The sequence below is a fragment of the Tamandua tetradactyla genome, chromosome 1 (genome assembly GCF_023851605.1).
Source record: "Tamandua tetradactyla isolate mTamTet1 chromosome 1, mTamTet1.pri, whole genome shotgun sequence".
NCBI lineage: Eukaryota > Metazoa > Chordata > Mammalia > Pilosa > Myrmecophagidae > Tamandua > Tamandua tetradactyla.
In genome coordinates, this window is record NC_135327.1 from 229,768,976 (window position 1) to 229,791,567 (window position 22,592).

A 22,592-nucleotide genomic window follows, 5' to 3' on the forward strand; every position below is an offset into this window, starting at 1 on the left:
TTGGCCAATCCTTGGTGGCAAATAGCAGTGAGCGGTGGATGGACAGATGAGGTGCTGGCTGCCGGACGTGACACAGACCGCTTCTGGTCGCTCCTCCCCTTTGAGTCAGTCTCAATGACCACTCTGAGCTAAAGCACATTTGGCAAAGTTTATATGTCTTTTTTCTCCTTAAATCTCTATTTTCCACCCTTTGCTTTGATTGTCCATCGTGTTTGTAGGAGAGCACTCCTTGATGTAGTTGTTTTGTTTGGGGAGGATCAGGTTACTGCAGGGGTATGTATGATCAGAATATTGGTGCCGTGTCCACATTTTCTGGACATCTGAAGGACATTTGACGAGTCCAGGCAGAATAGGGGGACAGGGCAGTGTTTGGGAGCGAGCCTGCCCAGGAGCCACAGAGCTCCCCGAGGAGGCAGTTTTCTTCAGTACTGCTGAGCTGGGCCTCCCCTGCCTTCCTGGGCCTCCCCTGCCTTCCTGGGCCTCCCCTGCCTTCCTGGGCCTCCCCTGCCTTCCTGGGCCCCCCCTGCCTTCCTGGGCCTCCCCTGCCTTCCTGGGCCTCCCCTGCCTTCCTGGGCCTCCCCTGCCTTCCTGGGCCCCCCCTGCCTTCCTGGGCCCCCCCTGCCTTCCTGGGCCTCCCCTGCCTTCCTGGGCCTCCCCTGTCCTCCCTGGGGCTCCCGACTGCATGGCCGGCAGGTTGGGGCCTCGTGAGGCTCTCCCGTGTGTGACCGTCGCGCTCACCTAGACGAGGCCGAGGTGCGGTCTGCACAGCGTCCATTAGATGTGGCGTCGTGTGCGGCCTTGGCCCTGGGACTGCGTGCTGTGGGGAGTCCATCCAAGTGCAGTAGTACACAGACGGACAGACAGACAAAACAACCTGGGGTCAACGAGCTGTCTAATCTGGGGCGTGGCAAGGATGCAGAATTTGACAGCCATTGATGCTAGTTCCAGATAGCAGCCCTGTGACGGGGCTGACTTTGTTTTCCTGCTCGTCTCACCTGTCCCTGCAGGTTTCCTACAGGAAAGACGCGCGGGGCAGCCTCGGGTACAGCGCCCGGCTGGACAGACCTGACATCCGGAAGGCCACGCAGCTCTCCAAGGCCATTAGCAACGTAACTGTCCCCTGCGGGGGGGGAGGCAGAGCAGGGCTTCGGCAGCGGGGGGTTGATTCAGGCAGTGCAGCTCGTCGGTCGCGGTTCTGACATCGCCGGCCCCCGGATTTTCCATTTGGCTATGTCACTCGTTCAGGGACGGGGGACCCCGCCCGCGCTGGACACGGCGCTGGTGTTGGGGTGCCCTGAGAGAGGAGCATGGTTCGGGCCCAAGCCCACCCTCTCATGTCCCTGCCGAGAGTTGGGGCCCCTTCCCACCCCTGGCCCTGTGCCACCTTCCCGCCCCCAGCCATGTGCTCCTTTCCCGCCCCTGGACCTGCCCCCCTTCCTGCCCCCGGCCCTGGCCCCCCTTCCCGCCCCCAGCCATGTGCTCCTTTCCCGCCCCTGGACCTGCCCCCTTCCTGCCCCCGGCCCTGGCCCCCCCCTTCCCGCCCCCAGCCCCGTGGCCCCCCCCTTCCCGCCCCAGCCCCCGATCCCCCCTTCCCGCCCCCAGCCCCGTGGTCCCCCCCTTCCCACCCCTGGCCCCCCCTTCCCGCCCCCAGCCCCGTGGCCCCCCCCTTCCCGCCCCAGGCCCCCGATCCCCCCTTCCCGCCCCCAGCCCCGTGGTCCCCCCCTTCCCACCCCTGGCCCCCCCCTTCCCACCCCAGCCCCGTGGCCCCCCCTTCCTGCCCCCAGCCCCGTGGCCCCCCCTTCCTGCCCCCAGCCCCCGGTCCCCCCTTCCCGCCCCCAGCCCCGTGGTACCCCCCTTCCCACCCCCGGCCCGTGGCCCCCCCTTCCCGCCCCCGGCCCCCTGGTCCCCCCTTCCCGCCCCCGGCCCAGTGGCCTCTTCCCATGGCCCCAGGGAACACCATGCAGCCTTGTCTCCACCTTGTCCCTGATGGCGTGGGTTCTCTTGGCGCTTCCTCATCTTCTCTGGGACACCCTCCTTCGTTAATATCACTTTACTTAAACTTACCTATTATCACTAAATAACATATTTAACTTGAGCCAAATATTGAATCACACAGGCTAAACTCACTTTTAAAATCAGTAACAGGGTGGTGAGACAGTGGCCGAGTCCTCTCCTGCCAGGCTGGAGACTGGCTGATTCCCGATGCCAATTCCCATGCCTGCCCATGCAAAAAAAAAAATAATAAATAAATAAATGATTATTTTTTCCAAATTCGACTGCCTGTTCAGTGAACATGGTCAGATCCGTTCCTGTGAGCAAACAGAGCCCTAGAAGCCATGTCTGCATGGAATGCCAGGTCTCTGTTAGTGGATAATTCCCCGGATATTTTTTTCCACATTGATAAATAAATGTAAAGATGGTGATGACTGGCCACACAGACTCAAAATCAGTAATTACTTCAGTAAAAAAGTTTAATTCATTCAAGTAACCACATTATAAAATTAGTTCCTTCTGTCATAGTCAGGGTTTTAGTATTTGCTGAGTTGCGAGGAATTTTTTTTTTTTCTGGGTTGAGGTTCTGTGAGGGTTTATTTTGGCTGTTGCTGGTGTAATTTTTTATTGGGAAATGCTTTTATTTATTCATTTTAGGCTGAATACAAGAGAGGACAAGGAGAAATGAATAAAGAGCCTGCTGTGATTGGAAGACCAGACTTTGAGCATGCCGTGGAAGCTTCTAGACTCTCTAGTCAAGTAAGGGTGTAGTGATAATCTCAGAATGACTTTTTTCCCCAGAGATTTTGTTTCTAGAATCACAGGAAAATATTGCATTTTAAGCAGTATTTTTGTAGAAAAATACAGTGACCATGTTTCTGTAACTATTTCAGATGATTATAATAATTCTGAATTTCAGTGAGGGGAGGAACAAGTCTAATTTAAGCATAAAACTGTTTTTTTACCCCAGGCTCAAATCTTCAGTTTTTCAATGTGTTCGGCCACATTGTCACATTTTCCAGGTTTTCTAGAATTCAGCAGTTGTAGTACCAAATAATTGTATCTGTAGTGATCTACGAATGTATCTACTAACCTCCCTACACAACACACACAAATACGCTTTACACTTCATCCCCCACAGACATAAATTTTGGCTTAGGAATAAAAACATCAATTTTCCCAAGTTTCAAATGTTTTAACTTAATCACAACAAACAAATGGGGTGATGTAAATGAAGAAAACTTAGAAATACCGTAAAAATGTGAAGATATGGAGAGTCTCAATAGCAAAAAAGTTTCCATTCTTCCCAGATTAATATGTAAATGTCATGCAATTTCAGCTAGAATCCAACAGGGTTAATTTTATTTAAGGAAAACCAGTGGATACAATTATCTTAGAGTTTGTGTGGAAAGGAAATGCCTGAGAATAGCCTTTAGAAGTCTAAAAATGAAGACAAGTAGAAGGAATTTAAGTTCCCATAACATAACGTAAAACCACTGAAATTAAATCAATATGGAATTGGTAGAGCGAGAGATAAAATGATCAGTAGGATAGAAGAAAGAATCCTGAAATAGATTCCAATGTATATAAGAATTCAATATATAAGAAAAAGTGCTGATTCCAGGCAGTGGGAAAAGGTTGGATGATTTAATAAATGGTGTTGACATACTGGCCACCCATCAGGACAGAAATAAAATTGGACCTGAATTTTAAACTATACCCAAAAATGAATTCCAGATGGATTAAAGACTTGCATGTAAACAGTGAAATAATAAAATAGTCTTAAAAGACACTTCAGGAGACCATGTATACTATATAGGGATAGCAGAGGTTTTCTAAAGCAAGACGGGAGACACAGGAATTATAAAAGAATACTTAGGCCAACTTGACTATTAAAAAATAAAAAAAGTCTTCTGATGGAAAAAGAGAACCTTTGCAAAATCAGTGATAATTATGAATTTTATACATTTGTTCCTGAAGCTGCAAAGGTACTGAGTTACATTTAAAAACTGGAAAGATGTAAATGATGAAAACTATAATGTCTTTCTAAAGAACACGTAAAATTTGAACAAATAGGCAAAATATGTTCTTGCCTGGGGAACCTCAGCATTCCATCTCATAAAAATAATTCTTCCAAGATCAATTTTTAAAAAATCCATGCTTTTAAAATTAGATCCCAAATAGGCTTTTACAATTTTGGAGAAAACTAAATATTTGAATAAAATGAAAGAGTTCATGCAGAAAAGAAAGTATCTGTGAATCGCTTTTTAAAGTATAAGAAGGAAGAGAACTGGGCTTCATGTATTTGGAAAAATGCTTATAAGGCATATGAGAAAGTTTTAATATATATAAAGTAGAAAAGCTCTTTAAAATTGAAAATAAATAGATGGAACAGTAGAAAAATGGACACATGAGATAGAGCAGACAATTCACAGAAGAGCGATTCTAACCAATAAACATATATAAAGAGACACAAACTCACTAGCAGCAAGGGACATACAAATAAAGTCCCAGCAAAATGTCATGTTCCTAAGAAGAGAAGGGAGACGGGAGGGTTGTACAGCTGGAGAGGCTTTGGGTAAGGGGTACGTTTGAGCAAGGCTGGATCTGTAGGCAGGGAAAACTGGGGCTGGGGAGCCATGGGAGGCTGGGAGGTGTCTGATGGAGAGGAGAGGGTCTGACAGCAGAGGCTGGGCCGGGGCTGGGGTGGGGGTGTGTGGTGAGGGGTTCAGCGTGGCCCTGGCTCCCCTCCCCTACCTTACAGAGTGGGGTAGGGGGACGCGCTCTGCAGAAGGGGCTGCAGTGTGGCACAGCAGGGCTGACTTTGGCGCGTGGCGGGGGGCCCTCTAATTAGGGCTGAATCCAGAAAACACCTGGATTCAGTATCCTCCATACCTGTTGCCTCTCAGGTAGCCTCTGAGCTCAGGTAGGACGTGGGCAACCAGGTGTCCTGGGCAGGGTTGCCGGGGGGGGGGACGTGTGTTGGGGGGGAGGCTTGCCTGGCAGCCATGGGCAGGGGTCCTCGGGGGCACTGCGGTGGCATCTCCAGCGCTCAGCCCCCAGATTGCTGACCACGGGGTCCAGAGGGAGGCCGCATGAGGCTGCCTGTGTCCCTGTGCCCCACGGAAATCCTTGTAGGGTTCACAGGCGCTTGGACTCGTCCACCTCCTTGTGGCTCAGGAGGCTGCTGGCGTGGAGGAAGGGCCGCCCACCTGGGGACAGCTTCAGGTTTCCAGCGCTGCTGCCCCTAGATTGTCAGTGTCACCCCTTTCTGGGGCCGGAGATGTCCCAGCCTTGGCCAACAGCCAGAGCCCCAGAGGAGCGGGCCTGGGTCGAGAGGGCCAGCAACGGGCTCGGAGCCGGCAGTGGAGACAGACTCCTGGCCCTGGATGAGAGCCAGACGACTTTTCACACCAAGGCTGCGTTTGCTGTTGGGATTTAGTGACAGCTGCCCCGGTCCATTGCCCGGGGTCGCGTGGTCTCAGCGCTTCCCTCCTTCCTCTGGGGACCGCTGCCTCCACAGCCTCCGCGCACCGGGCCTCAGCTTCGCGCTGCCTCCCAGTTTCAGGGGGTTCGCGCCCTCTCTGCGCTCCGCTCTGCTTCTTTTAGTTCTCGGCGCAGCCCGGAGTGGGCGCATTCCGTGTGCAGTTGTGCTACATATCTGTTTCACCAGATCCACTACCGTGGAGTGGCCCAGGTTCGGCCTTTGATAAATACATGCTTCACCGAGCTGATTTTCTCTGAATCCCTGCTTAACTTTTGGTACAAAGTCAATAAGACATTCTTTTCTTATGAAAATAAGAGCAGAGACATTATTTTGAGCAAAATTTGGACCTTAAAACATTATTGTTTTATGGTGAATTCTAAATAGTAAAATATGTTTGTAGTATCTTCCTAATGGCTTTTCATTCAGTCTCAACAAAACCTATAGCTGTGCAGCACGGGGCTGTTGTTTCTGTTTCCTTTCACTGATAACTGAGGCGCCCTCAGACTCTGCCGTCCCTTCCCTGACCTTGGCTTACGAGGCTGTGGTCCACGGCCGTTGCTTCAGGTCTGCTCCTACTGCCCGGGCTCTGTGAAGGCTGCGGGGCGGGCCGTGGAAGCCGAGCACTCTCTGGGGGAGAGCTCTGACCTCCCGCACGTCCGAGTCCGGCCTGCGACCTGGGGGCCTGGCCCGTCTCGAGGCCGTCGGGATGAGCTGGTTTCTGAGCTGGTTTACGCTATTTCATGGCAGCTCGGCAGCTCCAGACGTGAGCTCCTGGAGGCCTGCGGGGTCTGCTCAGGTCTCTAGAAACTTTTAGAGGTGGGACCTTGCACACCGTTCTGTACTAAAAAAGTGAAGTGGGTAGAACCTTCAGCTGTGATCGTCTTCATGTAAAGTCAGTTCTATGAATCGACTTGACTTTGGAAAGTTTCTATGTTTCTTTGGTTTCCAGAATAACTGAGTCAAGGTCAGGGTTAAAATGCCTTAAAACCACTGTAAAACCACCAACATCCATTTCTCACCTTCTTCAATGGTTGTAAACTTGTAAGGGAGCCTCTGTTGCTGTTTGGATCTTACCTGGCGGGTGTGAGGTATGCAGGGTTCAGGTCCCACTGGCGGGTGTGAGGTATGTGAGGGTTGGGTCCCACCTGGTGGGTGTGAGGTGTGTGGGGGTTAGGTCTTACCTGGCGGATGTGAGGTGTGCAGGGTTTGGGTTCCACCTGGTGAGTGTGAGGTGTGCAGGTGTGCAGGGTTCGGGTCTCACCTGGCGGGTATGAGGTGTGCAGGGGTCGGGTCTCACCTGGCGGGTGTGAGGTGTGTGGTGGTTGGGTCTCACCTGGCAGGTATGCAGGTGTGCAGGGTTTGGGTCTCACCTGGCGGGTATGAGGTGTGCGGGGTCAGGTCTCACCTGGCAGGTGTGAGGTGTGCAGGGTTCGGGTCCCACCTGGTGAGTGTGAGGTGTGCAGGGTTCGGGTCCCACCTGGCGGGTGTGAGGTGTGCAGGGTTCGGGTCCCACCTGGCGGGTGTGAGGTGTGTGGGGGTCGGGTCTCACCTGGCAGGTATGCAGGTGTGCAGGGTTTGGGTCTCACCTGGTGGGTATGAGGTGTGCAGGGTCAGGTCCCACCTGGTGAGTGTGAGGTGTGCAGGGTTCGGGTCCCACCTGGCGGGTGTGAGGTGTGCAGGGTTCGGGTCCCACCTGGTGAGTGTGAGGTGTGCAGGTGTGCAGGGTTCGGGTCCCACCTGGTGAGTGTGAGGTGTGCAGGTGTGTGTGGGTCAGATCTCTCCTGGCAGGTGTGCAGGATTCGGGTCTTACCTGGTGGGTATGAGGTGTGCAGGGTTCAGGTCTCACCTGGTGGGTGTGAGGTGTGCAGAGGAGGTGGCAGCTCTGTCCCCGTGAAGGGGTTGGGAGGAGGAGAGCCCCTCAGCCGTGTTTGTGTGAGTGAGGGGAGTGCTGGAAGGGGGGCGCGGTCCTTAAACCACTCCATCATCTTCTCGGCTCACCTGCGTGGGCGGTGTGCAGGGAGAGGTGGGGAAAGGGCAGTCGGGTGCCCGTGTCTGGCGGACATAGTGTTTATGAAACGCAGTTATTTTACTTTCTGCTCAATGAGTGGGGGAAGCGCCTCTGCTTTTGCTCCTTCGGTGTCTTTGAATCACGTTGCGCCGAGTACCCAAGGCTAGACCGTGAGGAACTTCACAGCATTTTGGCTCTCGTTACATTCGATGTACATGTGCAAATGGCAGGTGTCCTTTGAGTAATTAATTGCCTCACAGTGTCCAGGAATAACCTGGACGTGTTCAAATGCACGGCTTGACGTGTGATGTGCGTAAGCGGCAGAGAAAGCGAGGTTCGCGCCAAGGCCTGTGGCAAGCTGGAGACGTGTGGGGTGACGCCTAGTCTGGGGGTCCCCTGCATCGTGATGCAGCGTCCCTCTGTGCCAGGGCAGCCTGGGCCCGAGCCTGTGGGCTGGACGCACGCGTGGGGTTCATCTCCTGAGCGGGATGGGATAGGCTCAGCCAGCTGCCTCCACGCCACTGTCCAGCGGGGAGACAGAGGACGGGTCTGCGGGAAATCACAGTCACATGGGACGGGCTAGGGGTGCTGGGAGAGACCCCCACTCCCCTCAGCCTCTCCAGCCCCGCGCCCACCTGCACGGGCCCGGTGGTCAAGGAACAGATGGGTGGGTGGGTCTGGCAGTGTGAGCAGTTGTCTTGCAGGGGTAACATTTTCTTGGAAAGAGTAAATACTGGATTTAACAACAGAATTTTCACTTCACGGTGACGCCACCCTGCCAGCTGCCTCTGCTCCGCAAGGGATTGTGTGGGATTGCGGGGCATGCCCAGAGGGTTCTGGGGCCTCTGCACCCCGAGATCAGAGGGTTCCGGGGCCTCTGCACCCCAAGATCAGAGGGTTCCGGGACCTCTGCACCCCGAGATCAGAGGGTTCCGGGACCTCTGCACCCCGAGATCAGAGGGTTCCGGGACCTCTGCACCCCGAGATCAGAGGGTTCCTGGGCCTCTCACCCCGAGATCAGAGGGTTCCGGGGCCTCTGCACCCCGAGATCAGAGGGTTCCGGGACCTCTGTACCCCGAGATCAGAGGGTTCCGGGGCCTCTGCACCCCGAGATCAGAGGGTTCCGGGGCCTCTCACCCCGAGATCAGAGGGTTCCGGGGCCTCTGCACCCCGAGATCAGAGGGTTCCTGGGCCTCTCACCCCGAGATCAGAGGGTTCCGGGGCCTCTCACCCCGAGATCAGAGGGTTCTGGGACCTCTGTACCCTCTCTAATTAATCACATTTAGTGAGGCCTTGCTTGAAATTATAAACCAGCATTAATATCAGAGTTATTATCAGATGGACCCGTAAGAGGAAATCATCTCCTATAAGCATCTTGAAACACTTTCCGAATGCTGTATTCCCTCCAAGATTCATGCGAGCTGCCATTCCAAAGGCACCATTGATACGTGCTCAGTGAGAAGGGGTTAAGTGAGACCCCCAAATGCTTTTCAGTAAAGGTTGCTGCAAAGCAGGATGTATGAATCAAGAGGCATTATGAGAAAGTCATAAGAGAATGCAGTCTTCTGAGAATTGTAATACCGTACACATGTGATAAGAGAACAGCGCGGGCTCCTTTGCCTTTTGGGGGCTGGGTGCTGTTTCCTGGTCACAGCAGTGAAAGGGGGCATGGTGTGAGGGGCTGGAGGCTTTGTGTGGAGAGAGCCCGCGTTTATCTGCCAATTCGTTATCACAATGAGCTTTCGCCTAGTTCTCTGCCCGGTGGGAGGAACACAGTTTCAGTGTAAGTTGATCGTCCTTTCTTTGATTGCCCCGAGAAGACTTAGAAAAAGAGAAAAATAATTCCCAGTGAATAGGGAGATAGTTCTGCTGGAGAATGCAATGTGGAGTTACAGCCTAGGAATACAAAATGACATTAAACAGAGCCGGGAAGCTGCAGAAAATTTAATCCCTAAAAATGAAGTTGTGAGCAAACACGAGGTATGAGAAATGCAGGGAAACCCATGGTGCAAGGCACCCCCTACCCCTTCATTTGGAGTAATTCCCCTAGGAAAGCTCATGCTCAGATTCAGGGGCCTGGCATCCATTTTCTAAATCTGGTAGAGATTTGTGGTCTTAATTTCTTATTGATCATAGATGATAGAGATACATAAATGAAAACTGACATTTACAAATCTCAATATTTTAGCGCGTAATCCCTGTTAAAAGGATTTGAGGTCATGCCTAATTGCATTTATGATCAGGGTTCAAGAAGAGTTGTTTGTTTCTTAAACTTCTATGCTTAATTAGGTTTTATATGGGGGGAAAATACCAGAGATTTAAACGTCGGCACTGTTTTGCGTTGAAGGTAATATTTATTTGATCTAATTAAATTTCAAATGCATTTCTTCTGAAGATTAAAGATAAATGTGCTATTTCATTTATCCCGCGTTTCTTTCGATGACAGATCAAATACAAAGAAAAATTTGATAATGAAATGAAGGATAAGAAACATCAATACAACCCCCTTGAAAGTGCTTCTTTTCGGCAAAGTCAGCTCGGCTCTGTGCTGGCGAGTGATGTAAGTTACTTTATGCCTTGCGGCGTGTAATTCAAGAAGATTATTTTCAGGATCTTTTTATTCTTATTTTCTCAAAATGGGTTGCATTTTACTTAGTGACTGTTAATCAAGATGGGTAATTTCCAAGTAATTTGTAGTTACGATCACTGAAGTATATTCTCCTGAAGGTTTTATTTGGGGGTGTGTGTGTGTGTGAATGAATGTATTATTGTGATTCACGATTAATGGTTACTGATGACTAATCAGCTAATAAGTAGAAATTGTATTGTTAATAAAGTTACTTTATGTGATCAAGAGTGGAAATGGATTATAGATTTTTGCAGAAAAGGTCAATTGCAGTCACCTCATGTGACGATGCCTGTGAAATTGGCTTTATGATAAAGTCCTGCATGGGGCGTGGTAGTTTGCCATTAAGAAATTTTCAGAAATTGTATTTGTAGTGGCTTACAATTTCTTTTTTTTAATCCCCTATTTCTAGCTGTGACACATTCTTCATCATATCTGTTTTCATTTTATACATTTTTAAATGATCAAGTTTAGCTTTACAAGAAAAAGAAGTCTTATATCCTTATTAGAATCAGGCAGGATAGAGACACAGAAATGTGGAGAAGCGTGATCACTTCACTACAGCTGAAGAAGCTGAGTGTACGTTTTTAAGTACTGAAACTAAATATTGTTGTGCTCCTGCTCTGTTAAATCATTTAAATCCTTCACCTCCTGCCACAAACTTGGGTCTTACTTTCCCTAAGGTATTGAAGGCCGTGGTGTTTGTGTACACGAGCTAACTTATTTCCAGCAATTGAAATGGGTGTTTCTGTCTTCAGGGAACACTGAGGGATATGAGAGTGATGTTTCTTCTTTGATTACTTTTTGGGGTAAAAGTGTAAAGGAAATAGAGAAGAGATAGAGTTACAGGAGCCTAGAGCACCGGCTGGAAGCTTGAGGTTTGCATCCTGCTCCTCCAGCCAGTGTTACACTCCTGCTTGTCTGTGCCTCAGTTTACTCATCTGTGAAATGGGGACACTTATAGTGCCTGCCCCCTAGGGCCGCTGTGGAGATTAAATACTAAATACAGATGAAGTATTTAGAAAATAATAGTAGGTGCTCAGTATGTTTGCTATTATTAAAATTTTATTCTTATTAATAGATTATATTTCCAGGGAAGTTGGTTAAAAAACAAAAAAGCTCTCTATGGCAATGGAATAAAAAAACACTACACATCCCATGAAGCATAAAATCACTACAAAGCATGGAGATACTGTGCGGTATGCTAAGGAATAAACTTGCTATTCTATTTATTTTTGGAGACCGGTGTTCAGATGAAGAAACCCGTTGTTTCTGCGGACGTCGCTCTTTCCGAATGTGTAAATAGCAGGGCGGGCTAGGAGCTTTGCAGTCGTTCCTCCAGCAGTAAGCGAGCGCCACCTAGTGGCAGCGGGCAAGCCCAGCTGTCATCCGACGGCTGAGAGCGCTTTACCGCGTATTTGTGCAAAGGCACAACGCTGTCTTCTCCATGGTGTTTGTCCCATATTATTTTCATAGGTGAAGTACAGGAAAGACATTCAAAATACGCATGACCCGGTGTCAGGTCTCCCAAATCTGTTGTTTTTAGACCACGTTTTGAAAGCCAGCAAAATGCTGAGCGGCGTAAGTGGGCTGTGCTGGGGGAGCTGCATGGGGTACTGGGGAGCTGCTGTTGGGTGCTGGGGGCTGCATGGGGTGCCAGGGAGCTGCTGTCAGGTGCTGGGGGCTGCATGGGGTGCCAGGGAGCTGCTGTCGGGTGCTGGGGGATGCATGGGGTGCCAGGGAGCTGCTGTCGGGTGCTGGGGGCTGCATGGGGTGCCAGGGAGCTGCTGTCGGGTGCTGGGGGCTGCATGGGGTGCCAGGGAGCTGCTGTTGGGTGCTGGGGGCTGTATGGAGTACTGGGGCTGCATGGAGTAGGAGGGAGCTGCCATAGGATGCCAGGGGGTGCCTGGGGTGTCGGGGTGCTGCTGTAGGATGGCGGGGAGCTGCTGTAGGGTGCTGGGGAGCTGCATAGGGTTCCGGGGACTACCGTGGTGTGCTGGGCAGCTGCTGTGGGGTGCTGGGGGCTGCCATGGGGGACCGGGTTGCTGCTGAGGGGTGCCTGGGGGCTGCATGGGGTGGCAGGGAACTGTGGGACTGCCATCGGGTGCCAGGGGGCTGCTGAGGGGTGCCTGTGCCTCTCCCCAACAACTGATCCCTTTAGAAAGTCGTGGCGAGCTTTGCGTGAATCCCCCAAGGCTGGCACTGGACACAGGAGGTTCTCGTACCAGGCTCTCCTGTTTTACAACCGCACTGCTGAGTCTGGGCACACGTGCTCCCTCCTCCTCCCCCTTTCTCCAGGCCTTAAGGCTGGCTCTAGGACTTACTGCAGGTCAGAGCCCAGGGCCGAGGGGGCCGGCAGGCAGTTTGTCTAGGCCTAAATGTCTTGTCTGTGAAAGTGAATCCCGATGGCGTGTCTGCTGCATCCACACCAGACGTTTAGTCTGGGGATGGTTTCCACCTCCTCCTGGGAGGGCAGGGCGCCTTGTCCTTGACCTGACTCACATACCCGGGGACACGGCCCAAGTGGCCAGCCCAGCCCATGTCCCCCCATGTGGTTTTAACGGCCCTGGCTGCAAGGGCTGCGGCTACACAGCCGGCTCACCTGTGGCTCCCTCATGCCCTTCTCCAGATGCCCGGCCATGGTGACGAACCACAGTCCACCCTCCAACAATTTCCATGCCTATTTTAACATAACTCGCTCATCCTTTCTGCTCCCTCCCTTGGCCTGCCTCAGTATTGTTTTATGGCACATCTGCTTTGGACAGGCACAGGTTAACTGGAAAATGGCAATCTTTGCTTGCAGTAGGCGTGCCTCCAGCCACAGCTTTAAAATCTGTGGTCAAAGCCGGCTCCCGGAGCCCTCCGGGGGAACTCGGCCTCTGCTGATCACTGCGGTCCTCCTTTCTCCAGGCCAGCGCGGCCGTCCTGCCTGACGTGTGCTCCGTGGGCTGTAACCGCCCCCTAGTACTCACCCTGCACTTGGGCTGGGCCGCTGGGCAGGGTTGAGCCCTGCTCCAGGCCCAGGCTTGGCACTCAGTGCTGGATGCTTCAGACATGCTGTCCCCACCCCATACTCCAGACCTCGCCCCTGTGCCTCTCCGTGTGTCCGTTTGCTTCCGAGCGTACTGTTTGCATTTCATGTTCCCTCCTGGCTCAGGGGCATGCCTCTAAAATTCAATTTAGCTCTGTGCACTGAGCTCCTGCTTTCTCAGTGTTCAGTCTTGGGTGTCCAGATTTGATCACTGATGTGACCTTTGCCCTTAACTATTTCTCTCCCAAACTTGGGTTGAATTTCCTAGTGACATGGGATTTCGTGTGTAAGTGAGCCAATAAAACATCCTGATGGGATGCAAAAGCTTGATGGCTGGAAGAATGTGTGACAGGCGTAGGTGATGTTCTTTTCGAGAATAATGACCTTTTAAAAAAAATCTTCAAAATGGTGGGGAAAAATCACAGTTTAAAATCAATTGTCTAACTTATTTTCAACAGAGAAAAAACAGCAATGTGATAAACGTATTTTCTACTGTGCTTATAAAGTTTAAATTGTGTTTTGGGCATTGCTTTTGCCTAGATAGACCACAGATTATTCTCCCATAGAAGATGATAGGACAAAGTTTACAACTTGAAAAATGCGTTACTCTGAAATATCTCCTTATTAACGATGTTTAACAGTACATTGGCTCACATTTACTGCGTATTACAATCCCCTTCTTTTAACTTTTGATGCAAAGTAAGGGGACTTTGTTGACCCATAAACATAACTTACTTTTATGAAAATATTGCATGAGAATGTGCAATAAACAGACATTCTACCAAAATTAGTTGTCAGTTTGTTATAAATGGCCGTTTTTAAAAGACCTCTGGAAGTGTTTGATTCAAGTCGTAATTCTTTATTTTAACGTGTAGTGTTGTGCAGAGTGAAATCAGTCCCTTATGCGTCTGTACACACACAAATAATTAAGTCTTTGAGGAAGCATTTTTACTTTGAAAATAGAGGTCTAGAAGCTTTTGGTTTTGTTCATAACTTTACATAAATCAAAATATATACAAAGTGTAACTCTGCGTCCCTCCACTAGGAGGCAGCAGACGCTGCTCATTGGGGAAAAGTGAGTCCTGACTTTCTGTGTCTGTTATTTATTTTTTTATAGGACTTTCTGAAATGCTTGACAACTAAAATAGATAATTGAGTTGGGGACCATATTTGTGCACCTTTTCCGGGTATTTATCCTTTATTCCAGACATAATATCCTAGGTTAGATTATTCCTGATTTTAACGCAGCAGTAGAATATGTTCTAGTGTGTTACTTTTCAATCACGATTATTTTGTAGATGTAACGAAGTGACCTTTAGCGTGTTATAAAGTCTCTAGGTGGATTGTCATCCTTCAAGTTGATGATGATGATGGTGACTTCCAATTAGTGGAGGGCCGGGATTTAGAACCTGATCTCTACGGACAGCTCCCGCGACCTCCGGGGCACTTTTCTCCCTGACTTCCGCTTCGAGTTTGGGGGACACGTGCTCAGCTCCCCACTCAACTGGAAGCACCGAGACCTGACTCCCTGTTCGCCGCGGGCTGTTTCCCAGCGGACGGCAGCTCAGGGGCCCTGGGCCTTGCTTTGCCCCGTCCAGCTGTCTGTCTTCCCACGTCCCACCTCACACCCCTGCAGCATCTCCTGAGACCCTTGCGTGGACTTTCATGCAGCCAGCTGGCTCCTGCTGGCTTTCAGAGGTTGCATACACCCACCCCCACCCCTGCAGGACCACAGCCCATTTGAGCAGAACCCTCTGGGCACGCTCAGGGCCCCCTGTGACTCAGCAGCTTCGGGTTGTTGAGTTAACTAACTCCTTGCATGAGAGTGTCCCGTCTCCATGATGGAGAAACTGCAGCCACACTTGTCTCCCTGCTCCGTTGGACTCAAGCTCAGCTTCTTACCCCTTCCAGCCTCTCCCACACTCTCCTTTTGGTCTGTCTAGATGGCAGCCTTAATGCAATTTCTCCACCTTAAAAATTCAACAGACCGTGTCTAGGTGCCTCGGTTTCTCTCTCAGGCACCTCCTACCCCTTTTAGCAAAGTTAGTTGGATTATTTTGCGCCTTCTCATGTTCCCCATGACCCCATCTTCCCCTTGGCTGAGCCTTTGCATGGGGCTTTTCCTCCCCTGACCCAGCTCCTCTCTTCCTCAGCCCTTCCTTCTTGTCTCCCCGCTCGATGGCAGGGGCACGATGAATCGCCCGTTTTGCTGCTTGCCTGTTTGCAGCTTCCCGGTGGTGTTGCCTGGCATTGGCTGCTCCTCCAGGTGGTGAGGTGCTGGCTGCCCTCTGCCACCCTGAGTGTTGGGGTGCCACCCCCGGGCACCCCTCACTTTGCCTCCTCATCTCAGGAGCCGCATCCGTGGCCAGCGATGCACTCACAGCCGCTTAGTAGCAGCCTGGCAGCTCCTGCCGCCTGCACGGCTCAGCTTGCCTTCCTAAGTCTCCGTCGCTCTCATCAGCAGCCTCTGTGATTCTAAACCTATTTTCGTGTTCTGTATTGCAGCGAGAATATAAAAAGGTTTTCGAGGAAAACAAGGGAATGTATCATTTTGACACGGAGGCCACGGAACACGTGCACCACAGAGGCAACACCAGGCTCCTGAGCCAGGTACGCCGTCCAGCCCCCGCCACGGCCGCGCGAGGCCACCTGCCGCTGAGCGCCCCGCGGTTTCCCCCATGGCCACGGGGCTGTGGGAGCTCCGGACGTGTTTTGACATAAAGGCGCTTCATAAATAACAGTTACCTCGCATGGACAGCAACCTACAGTGTAGGAATTAATTCAACAGTGGCCACAGCTCATGACGGTTGAAAATTCTGTCGTGTGCTCTTTTGTCACGTTGAGTTGCAGAAGTGATTTTCCAGGTGCAAGGTTTTATTAAAATTTCTCATTTCAACTTCACATGTTATTAAAAAGGGAAAACAATCTTATCAGTGTATTCTAAAGCACCATCCTTTCCAGCTATAAAATTCTGTGCACCTACTGAAGGAACTTGAAAAACTTTTCTCCCTACCACACTTTAAAGTTGATATCCTATTTTTTATAACCCCGAGTTTATATAGTTGCAAAGGATGACATTTCTAGCACCTTCTAAGATGACATTTTACATCACCCTTGTAAGTGTTTTTGTGGGAATCTAAGTTCCATAATGATTTGATACCCATGCTTATTTATTTTAAAAATATACAAATCAACTATCCTTTAACATTTGGAATTTATACGTATTTATACTTATGGCTTCATATTTTCATTGTACTTTTATCACAGAATTGAGCACCGATATAACTGATTATTATACTCAATCTCTTTCATTGATCTCTCTACCATACTTCTCTGCAACAAAAATATGTCTATAAATAGGAATTTAAAATGTTATAGTTGTCACCACAGGGTTAAAAAAATTGAAAAGTTTGTTTTGGATTGAACTATCATTAAAACTATCGTTAGTATACAAATGATCAAATAATTTGAGAAATTATTATTAAATTTAAGAATTTTAATGAAATGCTTTTCCGAATAAAAAGGATAATGATCAAAGTTTTTGTGTGAATTTAATTTAAAAAGGTATATTGCTGAAAAAGCCAACCACTCTGATATCTTGAATTTTATTTTTGTGTGAGTAAATAGGATATATCAATTATTTTATAAGCTGAAATAAGATGGGGGTTGATTGTATTTGAAATCAATAATTCATGATATGATATTATTAAATAATGTATAGTGAAGCTGAAAAAAATCACATAGGAGCTCTCTCTTTGTATTTCATTCAGTATATATGGAAAATTTCAGCAGTCCCAGAAAACATTGACTTTCCTTGTTCGAAAGCTGGAGAATCACTGTCATGCTTTCCGTTTTGTTCAGACATTCTTAATGATCACAGTGATTCCTCCCTCCCTCCCTCCCTCCCTCCCTCCCTCCCTCCCCTCCCTCCCTCCCTCCCTCCCTCCCTTCCTTCCTCCCTCTGGTTTCAATCAAATCCAGCTTTGTGACTGAACACTTTACACAAGGCCAAGAAGTGTATTATTTGGTAGTTCTGAATTATTTTAATCACCTCAAAAATTTTACATATTACCTGTTTGTTTCTTTAGTTTATCGTTAACCATAGGGACCCAGTGATCAGTCAAAATGGTCAGAATCATTTGATTTTGAGCAATCAGATGACTAATTTTGGACATGTATTTATTTTGCTTGGCTCTTTTTGTATAAAGGCCTTTGAACTTTCTATGTTTTTATAATTTTTTTTCAATAAAGGTTAAATACAAAGAAGAATATGAGAAAAATAAGGGAAAGTCGATGCTTGAATTTGTTGAGACACCATCATATCAAGCTTCTAAGGAGGCCCAAATGATGCAGAGTGAGGTGGGTCACTTTACTTTGTTATCATTTACTTAAAAGGAACCAAAACGTGATTCAAAATGCTCAGTAGGCCTAGAAGGAAGTGCTGTACCAGGAAGGGCAGGAGGTCTGTGTTCTGGACCCAGCTCAGCTTCTGCCATCTTGTCCAGGACATTTGGTTTTCCTGGCCCTTTATTTTGGTAAATATGGATTTACCAAACAAGACCCTGTTTTGGCTTGTTAAGTCTTCTGGAATGCAATATACCAAAAATGTAATGGCTTTTAAAAAGGGAAATCATTAAGTTGCAAGTTTACAGTTTTAAGGCTATAAAAATGTCTAAACTAAGGCATCCAGGAAAAGATACCTTGACTCAATAAAGGCTGATGGGTTTGGAACACCTGTTAGCTGGGAAGGCGCATGGTTGATATCACTGGTCCTTTGGCTTCTGGTTTCAAACAGCTTCCCTAGGAGCATTTTCTTTCTTCATCTCCAAACGTCTGGGTCTTGTGCTGGTTCTGAAGTAACTGTTCTCTAAGTATCTGCATCTGAGATTTCTCCAAAATGCTTCTCCCTTTAAAGGCTCCAGTAAACTAATCAAGACCCACCTTGAATGGGTGGAGTCACGTCCCCATCTAATCAAAAAGGCCAACCCCCAATTGGGTGTTTTACATCTCCAGGGAAGTAACCCAGCTGAGAGGTCACACCTACAGTCTCTGTGGAAACAATCTAATCAAAAGTTTCCACCCTAAATGATAGGTCTGGCCTCACAAGATTAGATCAGGATTAAAACATGGCTTTTTTGGGGTACATAATAGTTTCAAACCAGCACAGACTGTCCTGCTCTAATATTTTGAGATTATAAATTGATACTCTCAGGTTGTATTGATATAAAGCTATGATAAGTAGTAAAAAAAAAAAAGGAAATGAAGAGTTGGTTGCTTTGTTTACCTTGCTGTATTTGGAGGACAATGTATAAAGCATTGTGTGCATCTCTTACATCCTCTCTGGTGTCTTCCATTATAATGGAGACTTGGTCTGGGCTGGCACCAGCTTTCCCATGACTGTCCTCTTGCTTTTAAGGGATAATGTGATGGTGGCTGTCGCAGACCCTCAGCCCATGAGCATTGACTTGTGGGTTTTCTGGGACTGTATAAAGTTGCTAAATGAATGTGCACTGATGGACTCAGGGATCAGAAATTGCTTTGCTTTCTGGAAAGGTCCTCTGGAGGATGGGGCCAGCCTTCTGGGCTTGCCTTGTCTTCCCCAAGCCCTCCTTCCTTTCATCTCTGTTGACCTGCCCCCTCCTGCCCTGATCTTCAATAACAAAAATCTCTACAATAGGTGCTCTTTCACCATTCTGGGTTCTACTCTAATTAGCTCAGGTTCTTCACCCCAGCAAGGGCTGGGACTTGTCTCTCATGCTGTTCGTGCTCTGATGCTGTGTTCTGATTGACACGCCTGTGCTGTGCTGTCTGTAGTTACACCCTGTCTCCCAGCACAGCCTCCCTCCTCTCCACCCATCTTCTCCATTCCTGCAGAGTCATGAAGACCCCACCCATTCCCTGTCTGCCTGAGCTGTGCTTTTCCCTTCACCTAGGCTTCCATCTCTCCCAGAAGTGGGGTCTCATGGCTTTTGTCACGGGCAGAGGGGGTGAAGGGATTGCCATGTCGAGTGCCTGGTGAAGGGAGGTGCCAGGCTCAGGCTCAACACTTGCACCTACTTCGGGTCGGGGTCTCACCTGTGGCCCAGCCTTCCCCGTGGCCCAGGCCTCCCCATGGCCCAGCCTTCCCCGTGGCCCAGCCCTCCCCATGGCCCAGCCCTCCCCATGGCCCAGCCTTCCCCATGGCCCAGCCCTCCCCATGGCCCAGCCCTCCCCATGGCCCAGCCTTCCCCGTGGCCCAGCCTTCCCCGCGGCCCAGCCCTCCCCCTGAACCAGCCTTCCCCGTGGCCCAGCCCTCCCCCTGAATCAGCTTTCTCCGTGGCCCAGCCCTCTCCATGGCCCAGCCTTCCCCGTGACCCACCTTTCCCCATGACCCACCTTTCCCTGTGACCCAGCCTTCCCCGTGACCCAGCCTTCCCCGTGGCCCACCTTTCCCCGTGACCCAGTCTTCCCCGTGACCTACCTTTCCCTGTGACCCAGCCTTCCCCGTGACCCAGCCTTCCCCGTGGCCCACCTTTCCCCGTAACCCAGCCTTCCCCGTGACCCACCTTTCCCTGTGACCCAGCCTTCCCCGTGACCCAGCCTTCCCCGTGACCCACCTTTCCCCATGACCCAGCCTTCCCCGTGACCCACCTTTCCCTGTGACCCAGCCTTCCCCGTGACCCAGCCTTCCCCATGGCCCACCTTTCCCCATGACCCAGCCTTCCCCGTGACCCACCTTTCCCTGTGACCCAGCCTTCCCCGTGACCCAGCCTTCCCCGTGGCCCAGCCTTCCCCGTGACCCACCTTTCCCTGTGACCCAGCCTTCCCCGTGACCCAGCCTTCCCCGTGGCCCACCTTTCCCCGTGACCCAGCCTTCCCTGTGGCCCACCTTTCCTCGTGGCCCAGCCTTCCCGGTGGCCCAGCCCTCCCCGTGGCCCAGCCTTCCCCGTGGCCCACCTTTCCCTGTGACCCAGCCTTCCCCGTGGCCCAGCCTTCCTGGTGGCCCAGCCCTCCCCGTGGCCCAGCCTTCCCCGTGACCCACCTTTCCCTGTGACCCAGCCTTCCCCGTGGCCCAGCCCTCCCCGTGGCCCAGCCTTCCCTGTGACCCACCTTTCCCCGTGGCCCAGCCTTCCCTGTGACCCACCTTTCCCTGTGGCCCAGCCTTCCCCGTGACGCAGTCTTCTCTGTTCTGCTCAACTCAGGCTGTGGTTCTGCCTGACTCTCCTCATCTTATCCGCAGAGGGGTGCCCTCTCCTCCCCTGCCCTCTCCCAGTTGGGCCTCCATCCTGTGCTTCTGAACACCCCATCTCCCTTCTGCGTCTTGATCCCTTGTGATGCTGGCACCCAGACTCCGTGGCTGCTGGCACACAAGACTTGGAAGCTTGTGGGGAAGGCACATCCAGGTTCTGCCTCCAGGAAGGCTGATTCAGGGGGAAGGCTGGGTCACGGGGAAAGGTGGGCCACGGGGAGGGCTGGGCCACGGGGAAGGCTGGGCCATGGGGAAGGCTGGTTCAGGGGGAGGGCTGGGTCACAGGGGAAAGGTGGGTTGCGGTGAAGGCTGGGTCACAAGTGAGACCCCGACCAGAAGTAGGTGCAAGTGTTGACCCCAGGAGCAGCGATGTGGGTGCTCCAGCAAACATACTTTAAGAACATGAAGAGTCCCCAAACTTAAAATCATAAAAATCACAGCTGTCTTTTTTCAGAGTCGAAGTCCAGCAGAGTAGACCGAGTTGCCTTTAACTTCCATGGTGGATGGACCCTCCTAAGGAGACCCGTCCCCCAGCTGGGCATTTCCCCTCCGGGGACAGTGGCCTGTGGCGTTCTCAGCCCCCAGCACGCTCCGGCTTCCTCTGAGCTGGTCCTCATGCCACCCTGCACCCTGGTCCCGGGGGGCCAGGGCACTGCTCTGCCCAGTCCTGCGTCCCCACCACGCAGAGGGAAGATAAAACATTGAAGGCTGAAGAAGAACCAGCCACGTGAACTAATTAATCGCTTTTGGTTGGCCATGTTGGCGTTGGTGTAAACAGTTAACACTGGTTGTGCGTTTATTTATTGAAGTTGGGGGCTGTGGGTCTGAGTGGGTAATGGCTCTTCGTTTGTGCCATTCTGGTTTGGATGTTGTCACGGGGGGTGTATCCTCTTTTGCAATGGGTGAGACGTTTACATTTTAATTAAAACCATTGGCTGGTGGTATTTTAGGTTCAGCAATTACCTTTCTTCTCGGCAGGGCTTGAGGAGACAGGACTCTCCTAATGGAAGGAACCTTTGGACCAGGTTAATACTCTAACTGTTAGAAAAAAAAATAGCTAAAATCTTAGCTAGACAAAGTTGGACGTGACCGATGGGTAAATGCACAAGTCAGTGGAAAGGGCCTCGTCTGGCTGAGCGTCCCCTTTCTCACCCTCCGAGGGGCTGGGCCGCCGTGTCCCCGGGGGGGGGGGGGGCAGGGAGGTACCTCTGCTGCTGGGACCAGCGGCTGCCGTCTTGGTGCCAACCTGTGTTTGTGCTGATCTCGCTGCACCCTAGTCCCAGAGAGCGGCTTGGCCAGTGTGTGTCCCAGAAGGAATCTTTCAGTCTAGCTTTGAAAGGTTTTTCTCTTCTGTTTCACAAACACAGCTTTCTTAACAGAGAACAGACCGAAGGCTTTTTGTTTTTTTCTGGTTACATATTGGTCAGTTCTGGTCCATAATCAGCCATCCTTAATGACTTGTTTCAGTAAGATAGTATTTTTTTCCCAGAGGACAAGGCTTTTTGAAGTGGAATATCTGAAGGGAAACATTAAAGAACCACCTTTGGCCTGGAGCAGCCTGGATTCTGCTTTATATCCGTGTTATCTCGCCTAGTTCCCTGTGAAGAGGACGGTCTCTTGATCTGTGTCTTGGTGCCCTTGTAATTCTTCTAATTCAGTGCGCTCCCACCGCAGCGTCTTTGTTCGAGCTGCTTGATTTCGTGTTTACAGGACGCCCCGGTGCCCTTGCCTGGGTCTCCCCACCCACCCTGCTGCGTTCGCTGCCCTGTGGTGCCCGGGCTGTGTGGGGGGGCAGGGGGCAGGGTGGGCTGGCACATTTTTTTCTGGCACTTAGGTTTGGAGAATCTCTTTGTTTATACATGTACCCATCTCTGTAACACGTGCTTCTTGAGCTTAGAAATAGCTTCAGCTTTTGCCTTCATAACCATCTCATGCAGAGTTTATCTGTATCACTGCAATGCAATTTAAATCAATATCAAAATCAAATTGATTTACCAAATCCATTGTTTGGTAGATATCTCACACAGATGGATTTTTTTTATAGAAACGGTCTTTATGGTCATAAAGCATTTAATCGAAGGCAGGCACACAGAGAACCACAGTCAAGGGTTTGGGGCCCGAGGGCGGGGTGTGGTCAGAGGCTACCCCCCCTGCATTACTTAGTCTGAGCTGTTACCTGAAGACCCAGGTATCTGGTTCAAGATCAGATTCTCTGCCCTG

General features: G+C 50.4%; 1 protein-coding gene across 6 annotated transcripts in view; it reads left to right on the forward strand.

The window, feature by feature from the left end:
- NEBL (nebulette) overlaps nucleotides 1–22,592 on the forward strand; it is a 331,368-nt gene that overhangs the window by 241,345 nt on the left and 67,431 nt on the right. For 3 of the 6 annotated variants that reach the window (XM_077154329.1, XM_077154356.1, XM_077154351.1), the window contains exons 6-11: nucleotides 1,008–1,109; nucleotides 2,650–2,751; nucleotides 9,934–10,047; nucleotides 11,590–11,694; nucleotides 15,650–15,754; nucleotides 17,396–17,503. The exons of 2 other annotated variants lie outside the window; for them this stretch is intronic. In XM_077154329.1, coding sequence (XP_077010444.1) covers nucleotides 1,008–1,109; nucleotides 2,650–2,751; nucleotides 9,934–10,047; nucleotides 11,590–11,694; nucleotides 15,650–15,754; nucleotides 17,396–17,503 — 636 coding nt within the window. The remainder of the gene's footprint in view (nucleotides 1–1,007; nucleotides 1,110–2,649; nucleotides 2,752–9,933; nucleotides 10,048–11,589; nucleotides 11,695–15,649; nucleotides 15,755–17,395; nucleotides 17,504–22,592) is intronic. One more of the 6 variants, XM_077154340.1, reaches the window with a different exon arrangement.